This window comes from Perca fluviatilis, chromosome 11 (genome assembly GCF_010015445.1).
Source record: "Perca fluviatilis chromosome 11, GENO_Pfluv_1.0, whole genome shotgun sequence".
Taxonomy (NCBI): Eukaryota; Metazoa; Chordata; class Actinopteri; order Perciformes; family Percidae; genus Perca; species Perca fluviatilis.
This window is the reverse complement of record NC_053122.1, coordinates 4,267,975-4,284,741: the sequence shown is the minus strand read 5'-3', so window position 1 is coordinate 4,284,741 and position 16,767 is coordinate 4,267,975. Positions and strand designations below refer to the sequence as shown.

General features: G+C 43.3%; 1 protein-coding gene across 1 annotated transcript in view; it reads right to left on the bottom strand.

The window, feature by feature from the left end:
• Positions 1 to 16,767, bottom strand: part of tmeff1a (transmembrane protein with EGF-like and two follistatin-like domains 1a) — a 111,458-nt gene that overhangs the window by 38,840 nt on the left and 55,851 nt on the right. The window contains exons 4-5 of the mRNA XM_039816105.1: positions 12,356 to 12,485; positions 1,666 to 1,695 (exon numbers count right to left, since the gene is read on the bottom strand). Of these exons, the coding sequence (XP_039672039.1) occupies positions 1,666 to 1,695; positions 12,356 to 12,485 (160 nt within the window). The remainder of the gene's footprint in view (positions 1 to 1,665; positions 1,696 to 12,355; positions 12,486 to 16,767) is intronic.

Here is a 16,767-nt window from a genome sequence, read left to right as displayed (position 1 = left end):
TAATTAATCTGTGTGACTGGACCGCTCCATCGCCTGCAGGGGAATCACACGCTCGCCATCTCAGCCGAACCCCCTCCTCGTGCAGATGGCGGAGAAACCGGCTCTCCAATTAAACCCCCCCCCCCCTCGGCAGCCATATTAAACAACAAACACAGTGCTCGGCCCCCACAGATGGTCGTAAAATGCCGCTGTAGCCAGATTTGGCAGCAGCGAGGCTTTCAGCTCGATGAAAGAAGGAGGATTAATAAAGACACACAGAGAAGGAATAACAGATCCTCAAACACGGTTTTGGCCGAGGGCAAAAATTTTTGGGATGCGTTCCAGCCCAGACCAAAAAATTTTTTTTGGAGAGAACAGGAGGAGGACGCCAATTTTTTACTTCACTGTAACTGATGGGATAATGTAAATACATACATATATATACAGTTCTGCTCATAAGTATTTATACCCATGCTAAGTTGACTAAAAAGAGGAATAAAAAAATCATCTTTTGGAAATTGATCTTAATGCCTTAATGAAAAAAATTAGGAAAAATCCAACCTTTGAGGACACCAATTTTCTTTGTGAATGAATAATGTATTGTAAATAAATAAATGTTCTTCCTTAAAATACAGGGGCCATAATATATATATACATACCCCTATGTTAAAGCCCCATAGAGGCAGGCAGATGTTTATTTTTAAAGGCCAGTTGTTTCATGGATCCAGGATACTATGCATCCTGATAAAGTTCCCTTGGCCTTTGGAATTAAAATAGCCCCCTCCACATCATCACATACCCTTCACCATATCTCACGATTGACATGTAGCACTGTATATATATATATATATATATATATATATATATATATATATACACCTGTGGCTGAGGTGGTCGCCTACCAATCTGAAGGTTGGCGGTTCGATCCCTGTCCCTGAAGTCTACATGTCGAAGTGCCTTTGGGCAAGATGTTGAACCCCAAATTGCTCCTGATGCTGCGCCATCAGTGTGCAAATGTGTGTGAATCAATATCTGATGAGCAGCCTCGGCCACCAGTGTATGGATGTCTGAATGGTTTGGTTTGATGTTAAATAAATACAGTCCATTTAGGTATGGTCGTTTTTTAGACATTTTAATGCAGAAATTGAGCGTCCAGCATCAGTTCTGGCAGGCCAAGTAGTCAAGATGCCGCTAATCACTATTGGCCAACAACACGGTCGGTTGATCTGCGTCAGTGCATCAGCTGGTCAACTCCCCTCACTTCTTTATGGCTACACTCAAACAGGGCGCCTTACTTAAAGCCGCTTTAGTTTGCTCCTAACTGCTTGCTGCTCGCATCTATGCAACCCAACTCCTCCCCAGCTCCACCTTGTTGTGTATAACGTGACGTAGGCTTCTATGTCATCGTCGCTGCTCTGTTCATATGGGGGAATGATTTAGCTCTCTCAGTCTTAAACTGTGTGAGCGGCACCTAATGCTGCTGCTGTCCCCTCATGTCCCCTCATGAGAGGTCAGGGGACTCATCTGAACAGAAGCCATACCGCCAAATTTAATTCGTAATTTATTCAATAAAATTTCCTAAAGAATTTTTATCGTCTGTGTTGTTCTTGACTTTAATGGACCTGACAGAAATGTTACATATTATATCTTCAAATAGCCCAAGGAAAAGAAACGATAAAAACTCACCATCTCCGTCTCCTGAACCAGAACCCGGATCTGTAAGGTCACAAAAGACACACCAGCCGTCAGTTATGTCTGTATTACACATGATATAATATATATATAAACACTTATCAAGGGGGCAGATAATAATGAAGTTGTATTATTTCTGTAGGTGGACTGTCAATGGTGTCCTGTCCTTTGAGGTTACTTTTTCCCGAACCCAAAAACAACAGTCAGTCAGTCAGTCAATGCATGGCCATTTTTACAGGCAATCAACCAATCAAATGTCTTGTTTTATCCACAACTCAAAGATATTCAGTTTCCTGTCCCAGAAGAGAGAAGAAACTAGAAAATAATCATATTTAACAACCTGACATCACATAAGTTTCACTGTTTTTGTCAATTAAAAAAATGACTCAAAACAATGAATCTATTATCAAAATAGTTGGTGATTAATTTAATAGTTGACAACTAATCCATTCATCTTTTGCAGCTCTAGTGAAAAGTGTAAGTGGAGAAAACAAATAAAAAGGAGACCAAGGAAAATAAAGAAAAGGAAAGAAGGAAGGAAGGAAGAAAAGGGAAGACAGGTGGAAAAGAAAGAGAAAGAAAGAGTTCTCAACTCAGTTTTCTTCACGCTGTACCCGGCTCACAGTCACTTTTTCTCAGCTAAATTTAAATGCTAATCCTACCCAACACTGGTTACAAATATAATGAGCCGAATAGACATCTGACGAGAACGCTGTGCTTTCCTACGCTGTGACAAGAGTTTGTAAAGACCGCTGGCTTAATCGTCACGTGACCGGTCGACTAGTCTTCGGTCTGCGTAACTTTGAAAGATATTATACAAATTGTTGTGGTGAAGTTTTCCTACAATATCATACGGACCAGTTCACGAGAATGCGCTGTACAGTGCAAAGTACAATTCTAATACTACTGTCCATCTCAAATAAAACTAAGTAGCTAACATACTAAATAAATAACTAACTTAGTAATTAAATAACTGGTTTCAGAACCTTGGATTAAACCCTACACTGGTTTACAAACACCTGAATGCTCGCTGGAGCATGAAAAAATGAACCAGAATACTAGAAAATATTCATATTTAACACTCATGTTGTCCTCGGGTCAAATTTGACCTGTTTTTAAAGTTTTTCTTTATACCAGAAAATATAGGACGTCGATAAAGCTCCAAAAATGTAAAAACAAAACAAAACCAAACACGACAAAAACGTTGTAAAAGCCAAAAAAGAAAGATGAAAAAACGGTGAAAACTGCCGAAAAAAATCGTCAAAAACGTCGAAACAAAGTACCCAAAACAAAGTGCAAAAGCAAAAAAACATTTGAAAAGTGACCAAAACGATAAAACCTCCCCTACAAAAACATAAAATTGCTCTCTCCCCTACAGTTTTAACTCTTCGCACATCATGGTTGGTCAAAATGTAGGAACATTTGTGCCGGTCGCACACATGTAACTATGGAATCCACAGGACTTAAACTTTTGGCTCTGTTCATACCAACTGCCGATAGAAACAATGAAAAATAAAATATCTGTTAGGACGCAGACCGTGTCGCATATACAGTATTTGACACCACAAACATAAAATGGGGCGTCGATAAAGCTCCAAAAATGTAAAAAACTAAACAAAAATAAACACGAAAAAAACATTGGAAAAGCAAAAAAAAAAGATGAAAAAAAAAAAAACTGTGAAAACCACCGAAAAAAAAGTGTAAAAAACGTCAAAACAAAGTACCCAAAAACATTGGGAAAAAGCAAAAAAAAAATTGAAAAAAGTGACCGAAACAATGAAACCTGCCCCCACAAAAACGTACAATACAAAACTTTGAAAAAAAGTGACTCTAATATTGAGATAGGGACAACAGAAGTGTTTTTATTATTTATTATTTTTATTCATAATTGACGGGAAGCCAACACAAGGGTTAACAAGCTGCATTCACACAAGTTTGACTGTTTTTCCCATTAAAAAAATTACTCAAAGTGATTAATCGATTATCAAAATAGTTGGTGATCAATCTAATAGTTGAAAACATTATCCGATAAATCTTTGCAGCTCCAAACTAAACACATACATGTCTGCTAACGTAACTGTAGACAATAAAGAGATGTACTGCAGCTGCTCTGCAGCTCCATCAGGAAATGGACTCTGACAGGATGAATCTTGGCGCAGCAAACATTGAATTAAGAAATGGACGATGCGTTTGGAGTTTCTGGCACGGCGCTACATTAGGAAATGGACACCGGCTGCTTTGTTCAATTAAAGTTCACCTTTAGGTGCTGCACTTCTTTACAAAGTCATGATGGGATTATTTTTCATGGGAAAGGAGGCAGAAATGGGCCGAGAGTGAGCGGAGGTACTAATGATTCTGTCAGCACGGTATTGACCAAATGTTGAGAGTTTTGGGTCAAAACTGCAGGCGGAGCGCTGCGTTAACCTCCTAAAAGGAGACAACCCTCTTCCCTAGATGTGGATAATGGTCATTTGCTAATGAGAAAATCGTTTAATGTTGGAGTGAAAAGGGTGAAATACTTGTGAAACTGATGATGAAGGAAAGGAATGATGAGTGATGAGGTCCTGCATGAAGCATAGTAGTTATTTAACGCATTCTCATGAACGGGTTCCTAGGATATCGTACGGAAACTTATGCTCAACATATATGTATGGCATCTTACAATCATGTGACGCAGTTAAGACGAACGTTAAGAGTTGAGTTCAGCCCATAGACAGTATATATAAACTGGACCACCAGATCCCGTGTCTCTGGACAGAGACCAGTGAAGGATATCAGAAGTCTCTTTCCCGGTGCTGGCTGAGCGTTACTGAGCAGCCTCCAACTGAGCTTGAAGACGTAGATGTGACGTGAGCAACCTGTCTGAAAGTGAGAAGTCTTCTGGTAGCTGTGCCGAGAGAAATCTCAATCATTCCCAATCTTACAGAGACGGAGAGCGTAGGTATATGTAAGGAGATAACATAGGCACAGGCTAATTACTGATCACTAACATGCTAGTTAACATTAGTCATTAAACCTAAACTGCTAATGGAAGTCCAAACTGCCTGCGAGCTTCTCCTGTACTATACGGTAATTCCTCTACTGTGAGACAGTAAGTCTCGTGGTTATGACACAATCGTTAGCCTATTGTTATAAAAGCGTCTGCTACGGAGCAATAACGTGAGGTACAAGGTAATGGAGCCTTTTATACATTGTCTTGTTTCTTTAGAAATAAACAACGGACAAATAAAGTTGCGTTTACCGTTATGAATGTTGTCGTTACTACTGCATTGCATTGTGGGATGTATATGCTGCCCATTGTTGCATACTGTAATATTTTACCGTGAATAGTATGCATTTCGCATACTATTCTCTTCATATTAGGGTTTCGGACATTCAAAAATGTCTCACATACTGTTTTAGAAACTAAATAGCACGTTAGTGTGGGATTTCGGACGCAGCCCTAGGGCTAGCCAGCATGCATGTCTTTATGGTGGGAGGACACCGGGTGCTCCCAGTGGAGACCCACACAAAACATGGGGAGAACATGCAAACTCCACACAGAAAAAGAGAGGTCCTGCCAGGACCGGGGATCAAACTCTGCATTGCCAACATGCTGTGAGGCAGCAGTGCTAACCACTGAGCCACTGAGCCGTTTCCTTCTGCTGCGGCTCGACAAATCAACGATCCTCGGCTGGATCAAAAGTCTGCAGCAGGAATCAGCCGCTGCAGCAGCAGAGAGTCAATAAAACCTGCAGAGGAAATTAAACATGGCTGACCCCGTGTTTAATGAAGCACGGCCAGGCTTTTACTGCTTCCTCCGCTGCAGAGTCCCTCTGATGTTCCTCGACTCGGAAGACTTTCTAATGTGAGAGATAACCAACGGAAAACTACTAAGGGCTCGGGGAAAGAAATCGAAAATCGTATGTGTTGTGTGTGTGTTTTGCGACGATTTTCAAAATGGATTCTTTTCCCTCGAATCAATATTTTGTCTTTATTTCTTTTACCAATGATTGACCTTAATATGTTCTGTTGTTTCTACGGTACCGCCGACATAATGTCCGTTTCCACAACATGACATCATGACTTCGCGTAAACATTCACGCCCACTTTCTTAAGCCAAGTGGCGTGTTATCTGTATTCATTTTGAGCTATCCGCGTGAATCTCTACGCTGTATACAGCGGACCTAAACATACACGCCACTTTCGTGTATGTGGGGTGTTATCTGTGCCTGAACGTGCTCATTGAACGATAGTTCATGAACTCGTTCATATTTTGGGCGACCGTGAACTGAACGTACCGTATTACTGCCTGATGAACGTTACTGTGAACTCCTTCATTCTGGTGTCTGTGAACGCCACGCTCTCTCAGTTTAACTTCGTCCAATAGGGCGCCAGATTTCTATAGAGCCTTCCAGGCCAAAACCACGGCTAAAACACACCGTAAACAGGCCTTCATGTGTAGCTGAAAAAACACCCAATCTGGCAACACCAGCCAACCAGTGTCATCAAAACAGAAAGCAGCATGGAGGCTTTGTATGATCATTTAAACCAGTTTTATGATGAGGTCGCTGAGGATGGAAAAATCTGCCATTTCTGTGCAAACTTTGCCTGCCGGCTTTCAAAAAGAAAATCAGCACTTCAGTCACATCCACAGCAAACCACACACACACACACACACACACACACACACACACACATCCACAGCAAACCTGAAACGGCACGTTGAACTGGTTCGATATGAAGATGAAATCTGACGCATAGTTTCAGTGTTAATACTGATGAAATAAGTGCCGTCTGTGGTTCTGTACGGACTGTGGCAATACTTTTGAAAAATAATAGCTCGCAGCAACATATGGAAAAAAAGAACTATGAACTAAGTTCATTTTTGGAACTGTGAACTTAGTTCAAAATGTTGAAGTATAAACTACGAAGTGAACTAGTTCATTTTAAAATGTGTGAACTGAACTTTGAACTAGTTCATGTAGAAAGTGAACTTTCCCAACACTGGTTATCTGCACACATTTTGAGTGCCGTGTACAGCTGACGGGTTAGCTTTAGGAAAAGATGAACGGGGTTGGCTTTATTAAAAGACGAAAGCAACGGTTGAGTTTAGGAAACGTGACACGTGGGACCCAATCCCCCGGTCTCCTGGGTGAAAGTCCTGTGTTTGACCCATCCTTCCCCCCGACCAACCTCCCTACGCGGATTTTCGCCCTTTCATACTACTCGCTACGGGGTCAGTTCACACGCAATCGCAAGGTAATGTAACTCAATGGAGGCCACACGGCCTTGATAAACACGCTAAAAAGCGAATATGCGTCTTAATAAGACGCCAATAATGCCATACGAATTGGCGTGTCATACATAACGCCACTTCATGACATCAGTCTGGTTTCCAGAAAAACAGAGCGAAAGCAGAAAAAGCAGAAGATCCATGTTATGTTATTCTTTATAAATGAAATAAATGTCAGACTGACTGACTGACTGACTGACTGACATGTGATGTTCATTCTTCTTAGAAAACAATCAGTTTTTTAGATATGCCTCATGTTATATTGTCTCTAGGAGTGGATTATTCAACTTATGTTTCTGTTAAAGAAGGAAAAGAAAATCACAAAACTCTATACTATTGAATCGCAATACTTCCAGAATCGCAATAAAGTAAAAATCGTGATACAAATCGAATGTATCGGGAAAGAATGGAGTCGGAACAAAAGCACATCGTCTCGACTCTGAAGACTTTCCGATGTAAGAGATAACGAACGGTAACACTACCTTTATTTTATTTTATTCGTGGCTCTTGTGAACCTCACTGATCTTGATGGAGGTGAACGGAGGCAGGTGTGGCAATTTCATTCATTATAACAAAATACTCCTTTTAAAAAACAGGGACTGAAAAGGTCTCCCTGAAAGCAGACACAAAGGTCAGTCTTCTGTTCAGTTCACAGTTGGAAACAGAGAGAAGAAATAAAAAAAAGAAAGAGCCAAACAAGGACATGACATTCACCGTCTTAAGAGATGACATTTTCAGCTTCGGTTCTGCTTTAAGGACTCTGCTACATCCATTTAAAGGCTACATTTCACACACATTACAACAAGGAAACATCGTTCCACTTCAGAAGGTTTTGTTCTTGAACTTTTTGAGATAAATTGATATACGCTGAAACCCAAAATCTGTCTGTAGTCTGTCGCTGCGTGTCTGGATACAATGGAAAGAGAAACCCAACCCCAACTCAAGGTCCACTTACCAACTTTTTTGCAAAGCGACCAATCTATGAAGCTAAGGCTACATTTACATCGGTACGATTTGTTTTTTAAGTGTTTGAGTTTTGAGCCAAAAGTGATCTCTGTGAACCGAGTGTGGGGGAATGAGAGGGGGAAACGCTAGAGCAGGGGGAATGAAAGGGGGAAACACCAGAGCAGGGGGAATGAGAGGGGGAAACGCCAGAGCAGGGGGAATGAGAGGGGAAACGCCAGAGCAGGGGGGAATGAAAGGGGGAAACACCAGAGGAGGGAGAATGAGAGGGGGAAACGCTAGAGCAGGGGAGAATGAAAGGGGAAACACCAGAGCAGGGGGAATGAGAGGGGAAACGCTAGAGCAGGGGGAATGAGAGGGGGAACGCTAGAGCAGGGGGAATGAGAGGGGAAACGCTAGAGCAGGGGGAATGAGAGGGGAAACGCTAGAGCAGGGGGAATGAGAGGGGGAAACGCTTAGAGCAGGGGGGAATGAAAGGGGAAACACCAGAGGAGGGAGAATGAGGGAGAGGAACGCCAGAGCAGGGGGAATGAGAGGGGGAAACGCCAGAGCAGGGGGAATGAGAGGGGGAAACACCAGAACAGGGGGAATGAGAGGGGGAAACGCCAGAGCAGGGGGGAATGAAAGGGGGAAACGCCAGAGCAGGGGAGAATGAGAAGGGGAAACGCAGAGCAGGGGGAATGAAGGGGGAAACGCTAGAGCAGGGAGGAATGAGAGGGGGAAAACGCAGAGCAGGGGGAATGAAAGGGGAAACGCCAGAGCAGGGGGAATGAAAGAAAAGGAAACGCCAGAGCAGGGGGAATGAGAGAGGAAACGCCAGAGCAGGGGGAATGAGAAGGGGAAACACCAGAGCAGGGGAGAATGAGAGAGCACGCAGAGCAGGGGGAATGAAAGGCGGGCAGGCAGAGAATGAAAGGAAGAAGCAGGAGCAGGGAGAATGAAAGGGGGAAACGCCAGAGCAGGGAGAATGAGAGGGGGAAACGCCAGAGCAGGGGGAATGAAAGGGGGAAACGCCAGAGCAGGGGGAATGAGAGGGGGAAACACCAGAGCAGGGAGAATGAGAGGGGAAAACGCCAGAGCAGAAGGGCCCAGGTGCATTTGCTATTTAAACGACGTGGGTGCAGGTCGGGTGCGAGATAGGGTCCTTAAAGAGTAACGGCTGTGGCCTGGAGGTTCAGACCTCGGCTGACCTGTGAACAGATCCCAGCGAGGAGTTCTCAGCCTTCCTACCACCAAGCTTTGCTCTCTGAAAACCTGTGTTTCCTCCTCCTCTTCCTCCTTCCCTGCTCGTGGGAAATAAACCCAGCTGAGTGTTTGTGCCGTTGCCTCGGCTCACAGCCGCTGAACGCTCCAATTACAGGAAGCATAAATCTCGGGGAGAGGAAATTGGACAAGAGAGAGGCGAGGGAAGTGGAGACCTCGGTGTACCTCGGGTAATAAGAGCAGAGCGCCGGGCGGCGCCTCCTGGGAAATCAGGCCAATGCCCCTGCAGATGGAGTTGACCGCCGCCAACACCCCTGCCACTGTTGTGGCGTAACTGTAAATTTCCCCGACACATTTCTCAAGCGTGGGATCAAAACATAAACCCTGACCGGCCTGCAGAGACGTCTGAGTCCAGAGAGTCCGCCTCAGAATAAGTCTGATTTACGGCGGCTGATCATCCAGCTGTGCAACGTTAAACCTGTAGGTTTTAGGATATAAACTCTGCCTCGTGCCAATACACCTCACGCACTGTAAATCTGGATGCTTTTCATGGCCAAGTTGTAAAGTCAAATCTTAATGTTCCCGTTTAAAATGATTTTTTAGACGACAGAGTTCTTCCAACTTTGTGTCAACAGTTTGTGTCTCTTTCTTGTAAACCGCTGAAGGTTTTTTTCAACCTGGAACTCTATTGTCCTATGGTTTTGTGTCTAAGTAACTGATGGAAACAACAATCTTTGAAATTGGTCCAGTGGTGAGTGAGAACCCTGCAGCCGGCAGCGACGAAACAAGCTAGTAACGTTAACCGTCAGTTAGCGTCCACTAAAAGTTCTGTTTTTTTGCCGCTGACAGACTCAGATTATTATTCAAAGTGTCTGACAACATTATGGAAAGGATCCCTACAGAGATAGACCTTTTAGTTAAAGAGTAAGATCCTTTTAGTTTAACATGAAACAGCCCCGAAATCACCATCACCAAACTCCACCAGACTCCATGTAAATAATCAGGACTTTTATCATCAAACACACTTCATTCAAAGTGGACAGAAACTAAATAAAACTATCAAAAGCCGTCTTGGTTCATCTTTCCACTGTTCCAACAATCACCACTCTGGTTTGGTTGAAATAAACCCTTAATTCACCCATTTACATGTGGAGATATGCTGGCTCTATACACGCTAAAAGTCCTGATTATTTACATGGAGTCTGGTGGAGATATGCTGGCTCTATACACGCTAAAAGTCCTGATTATTTACATGGAGTCTGGTGGAGATATGCTGGCTCTATACACGCTAAAAGTCCTGATTATTTACATGGAGTCTGGTGGAGATATGCTGGCTCTATACACGCTAAAAGTCCTGATTATTTACATGGAGTCTGGTGGAGATATGCTGGCTCTATACACACTAAAAGTCCTGATTATTTACATGGAGTCTGGTGGAGATATGCTGGCTCTATACACGCTAAAAGTCCTGATTATTTAAATGGAGTCTGGTGAATCTGGTGATTTTCATGTTAAACTAAAAGGATCTTACTCTTTAACTAAAAGGTCTATCTCTGTAGGGATCCTTTCATAATGTTGTCAGACACTTAGAATAATAATCTGAGTCTGTCAGCGGCAAAAACAGAACTTTTAGTGGACGCTAACTGGCGCTAAACATTTGTCCTGTAGGGTTACACTGCAGCCCGGTTCACTGCTGAAGGTTACAGCGTTAATGCTTAATACTGGACCAACTTTAAAGATTTTTGTTCACATAAGTCACTTAAACACAAAAACATAGTAAAATATGGTTGACAAATACACATATTACCCTTTCAGCTGCAAATTTCTGTCTTCAGGGGTGGGCACGGTGAACTAAAAGGGCCACATAGTGAAACAAAACGTATACTCATTTCACTGAAACCCCCGGAGGGTCCCTGGACTCCGGTTTGGGAACCACTCCGCTTTGGGAGGATTTAAAACGGCCCGTCATCCACGGCTCCTAATTAAAATTGATCTGCGGTTTGATTAATCGTCGAGTTCCCTGAAAACCAATCGGCTGATGACGTTCCTCAGGGATTAAGAGGAAAAATCGAGCACGAGCGCTGGGCGTTTGATGTTCAGCCAATTAAAAAAATATAATGACAGTGAAGGTAAACCCAGCGGAGCGCCGACTCTGAGAGAGCCATTAAAAGTACTAGCCAGGCACTTAAAGTCACGTTACAGAACAATCAGCTACTGCAACGAAGCTGCACACTTTTAATTATTACTTCTACCATCCGTCTGTCTGCTGAGCACGACATCTGAAAACACGTTAAGTGCTGCAGCTTGTTTATAAAAAGCTTTTTGTGAATTGATAACAGGGTTTACACGCTCTTTATCTAAAGGTTTTCGGCACTACATCTCATAATGAGTCAGTTATTAATGAGCCGTCTCTTATGTTCTAGGACAGTTTCTCTGAAAAATAAAACATTTAACAAATTTGAAATAGTTTGAGGTTTTATGACTGCACGCGCACAGCCAAACTATCTGCAGTCAGTGCTTGAATTGGGCTTCTAGTTATTGGGCCCTATTTTTCACACGCAAGTGTCTTTGCTAGTTTAAGACCGTCCAGCGCCGTAGTCGTTTAAATAGTAAATGCACCTGCACCCATCTGTGCGCCCATGGGCATGCTGGTCTTACAGGGAGGTGTGTTCAGGTGCATTCTGGGCGTGCTGGTCTTACAGGGAGGTGTGTTCAGGTGCATTCTTGGCGTGCTGGTCTTACAGGGAGGTGTGTTCAAGTGCATTCTGGGCGTGTTGGTCTTACAGGGAGGTGTGTTCAGGTGCATTCTGGGAGTATTGCTATCTTGAGGCAGCGGGAAGTGATCACACCATTGACTAACAAAAACCTGGTCTAAAGTCAATAACGCAGCATTTCATTGTTATTTTAACAGAGCATTAGGAAAATGCTCCTAGGCTCCTAGTCCCTGTGTGTGTAACAAGCATTGTGTGTGTGCGCTTTGCACGAGCCTAGGAGCATTTTACTAATGCTCTGTTAAAATAACAATGAAATGCTGCGTTATTGACTTTAGACCAGGTTTTGAAATGACTGAGCCCTTTACAGACGCTGACTGATGTCCTCACATACACCCCCACCCGGTCCGTATCAATAAATGAAGAGTTGTGATTCAATTTTGGTGACCTCCCTCCCCCCCCCCCTCTCCCCCTCTTGCCCCAAATCAGGTTTCCATGGCGCTGAGCGCTGTGTGTTTGCTGGCAGACTCACCAGCGGAGCAGGGCCCATCCGACGCCCGGGAGATGAGGCGCTGCTGTTTGCAGGACGCCTGGCGCCGGTAGCACTCGTTCTGGTACGTGTCCCCGTTGGAGCCGCACACAGGGATGTAGTTTTTGTGACACTGAAAATCAAACACAATCAAATGTTAATTAAAATCTCAACGTGACCGGCAGACACCAAACTCTGGATGCACTCCAAAAAGCAGAGCGGCCGCAAGAGAAGAGAAGTTTACAGATCCTAAGGTTGGATTAAAGTCAGAGGGATGTAACTAAGTACTGTACTTTAGTCCACCTGTTGAGGTACTTGTACTATACTTGAGTCTTTTCTTTTCATGCCACTTTCTACTTCTACTCCGCTACATTTCAGAGAGAAATATTGATCCTTGTGTTTCACATTTTATATCAGAAATATGGGTTTCTTTCAGCTAAATTGCCCCATAATAACATGGATGCATGGATGTATGTTGTATGGAACCCATACAACAATATTCACAGGTAAAATCAATGACTACTTTCATTGAATATTGAATTTTGGGTTTTTTATTCAAATTCATAGCATTTGAATTTTTTTTTTAAATGGTTTCAAAACAGATCCCTTTTTTTACACAAGGGTTAAGACAGAGACAAAAAACGGCGCCTAAAACATCCAAAAAAGCCGACATTAAAGCACCCGGATTGTCATATTATTAGCGACAAAAAAAAACATTGAAACAAGCGCCCAAAAAGAGAGAAGAAAGGCCAAAATGTCTAAAAAAGGTGACAAAAACAATTGATAAAAGCGACTAAAAGGTAAAAAAAGATACATATACACCTTGACGCCCTGTCTCTCGAAAGTCGCCTCAACGCTCCCAGAATGCATTGCCCGGCTGCTGACACCTGGAGATGTACCATTGGTCTATGTGATAAAGTCTTTTTGCCGGGTCGAGAGATGTAATTCTACCGTTTTGGCTGCTATGTTCAACTGGCCTCAACAGTTTTAGAGAAGGAAGCTGTTAAGCGAGAGGAACGAGCTCATTGGTTGATTTAAACCTCAGTGTGCAGAGCCAAAAAGGCAACAGAGAGAAGAAGATGTCGGGAAGTTTAATGTTAACTAAGTAAAGCCAGTTGGAGACGTAAAAAATGAAGGTAAGGTTAAAAACAGGCAGTTAGAGGATCGGGAGTTTCATTCATTCTGCATGTAGGTTAACACAAAATAACTCGACTCTGGCTGTCAGAAACTAACTGCCGCTGCCAAGGACACAGTTCAGAGTTTGGAAATCCATATTCTATTAACTCAGAGCCATCAATCATTCAGCAGGAATCCCCGCAGAGCTGACCTCCGTCCCCTCTCACAGCCGGCGCTCGCTGGACAGACGTACGCTGGACAGACGCTAGCTGATCAGACGCTAGCTGATCAGACGCTCGCTGAACAGACGCTCGCTGATCAGACACTAGCTGAACAGACGCTAGCTGATCAGACACTAGCTGGACAGACGCTAGATGAACAGACGCTAGCTGAACAGACGCTCGCTGATCAGACGCTAGCTGATCAGACACTAGCTGAACAGACGCTAGCTGATCAGACGCTAGCTGAACAGACGCTCGCTGAACAGACGCTAGCTGATCAGACACTAGCTGAACAGACGCTAGCTGATCAGACACTAGCTGGACAGACGCTAGATGAATAGACGCTAGCTGAACAGACGCTCGCTGATCAGACGCTAGCTGATCAGACACTAGCTGAACAGACACTAGCTGATCAGACGCTAGCTGATCAGACACTAGCTGAACAGACGCTAGCTGATCAGACACTAGCTGAACAGACGCTAGCTGAACAGACGCTAGCTGATCAGACGCTAGCTGAACAGACGCTAGCTGATCAGACGCTAGCTGAACAGACGCTAGCTGAACAGACACTAGCTGAAAAGACACTAGCTGAACAGACACTAGCTGAACAGATGCTAGCTGATCAGATGCTAGCTGATCAGACGCTATCTGAACAGACGCACGCTGAACAGACGCTCGCTTCAGACAACAACTGTGACTCCAGGGTTCAAAATCTACTTTTTTGTCCACCAAACGGCTAGTGAATGTTTAAATTTTACCAGCCACACCAACAGGCTGGTGAGCGAAGCAACTCTACCAGCCAGCTTTCATATTCTACCAGCATTTGGCTGTTAGATGGTGCTGATTTTGAACCATGCTGTGACGCCAAACAAACACAGGACTTGCACCCAGGAGACCTAACCTTCAGGAAGTGAAGTCACGTCTGATTTGAACCCAAACGTCCATCTTTTTTATCAACTTAAAGTAGTAGTTTTGGTGTCTAAACCTATCCAAACTGGGACCGTTTAAAACCGCGACAGTTACCTTCTCTGGTTTAGATATTAGGGGTGGGAATCAGCAGAAGCCTCACGATACAATATCATCACGATACTTATGTCAAGATACGATATTATTGCGATTTTAAACATATTGCAATATTCTGCGATATATATTGCAATGTATTACCTTTTTTCCAACTTCAAATTTTTCCCCAATTTCAAATTATGTCCCCAAAAGAAAACATTGTCAACATCTGTTTTATCTAAAAACATACATTTATCTGTTTGTTCATCTCACTTCAATTATATTGCTGCAAAATCAGATTGTCAAGCAGACAAACTGACCAACACATATATAATAATAGATTGATACTTGGTCGTCTGTGTAGAAAAGTATAGCTACGGAGAATATATGCGATACTATGCTGTATTGATTTTTCCCCCACCCCTAGTAGATATGAGGACAGAAAACTCTCCTGTGGGTCGTATTAGAGGGGGAAGAAGAATTAACGACTGATATCGCCGTATGGTTTGGAGGACTTGATGTTTCCTTGAGGTAAAAAGAAATGTGTTCCTGAGAATGCAACTGAGGCAGCATCCAAACAGAAAGTCATTAACGGTGTAATCTCTCCCGCAGGCAGGGGAAAAGGTCAGCGGAGCCCACAGAGCTCACTCAGGCCTCCCGTCACGCCGCTGGGAGCTCACAGTAAGGGACGAGAAGGTCTCGAAGGAGAGAGGTTGGAACTGAAACTGTCCTCAGTAGAGCTGCACACCACGAGGAAAATATGCGATTACATTGTGGAATACGCGATAACGATATAACTTACGATAAATAAACAGATATTAACGTGTTCTCGGTTCTGCTGCTTTCAGTGTTCTGCTCAAATTCAACAAACTGCTTGTTGAGTTTGAAACAAATGAAAGGAAATCATTTCCATCTTTCTTTTATGGTACAAATTGAACACTGAATTCATATAAAAGGCAGCACTTAAAAATAAAGACAGCTACATTTTAAAGTGCAGTTTTCTGCTGAAACAGTAAGAATAAGAATATGAACCCATGCTAAAGTTGACACAAAAGAGGAATAAAAAAATCTTTGAAATTGTTCTTAATGCCTTAATTTAAAAAATTAGGAAAAATTCAACCTTTTAAGGACACCAATTATTTTTGTGAATGAATAATGTATCGTAAATAAATAAATAAATGTTCTTCCTAAAATACAGGGGCATAAGTCAGTCCCCCCTATGTTAAATTCCCATAGAGGCAGGCAGATTCTTTATTTTGAAGGGCAGTTATTTCATGGATCCAGGATACTATGCATCCTGATAAAGTTCCCTTGGGCCTTTGGAATTAAAATAGCCCCCCCACATCATCACATACCCTTCTCACCATACCCCCACATCATCACATACCCTTCACCATACCCCCACATCATCACATACCCTTCACCATACCCCCACATCATCACATACCCTTCACCATACCCCCATCATCACATACCCTTCACCATACCCCCACATCATCACATACCCTTTCACTATACCCCCACATCATCACATACCCTTCACCATACCCCCACATCATCACATACCCTTCACCATACCCCCACATCATCACATACCCTTCACCATACCCCCATCATCACATACCCTTCACCATACCCCCCACATCATCACATACCCTTCACCATACCCCCACATCATCACACACCCTTCACCATACCCCCACATCATCACATACCCTTCACCATACCCCCACATCATCACACACCCTCACCATACCCCCACATCATCACATACCCTTCACCATACCCCCACATCATCACATACCCTTCACCATACCCCCCACATCATCACACATACCCTTCACCATACCCCCACATCACACATACCCCTTCACCATACCCCCACATCATCACATACCCTTCACCATAACCACACATCATCACATACCCTTCACCATACCCCCACATCATCACATACCTCACCATACCCCCCACATCATCACATACCCTTCACCATACCCCCACATCATCACATACCCTTCACCATACCCCCACATCATCACATACCCTTCACCATACCCCCACATCATCACATAC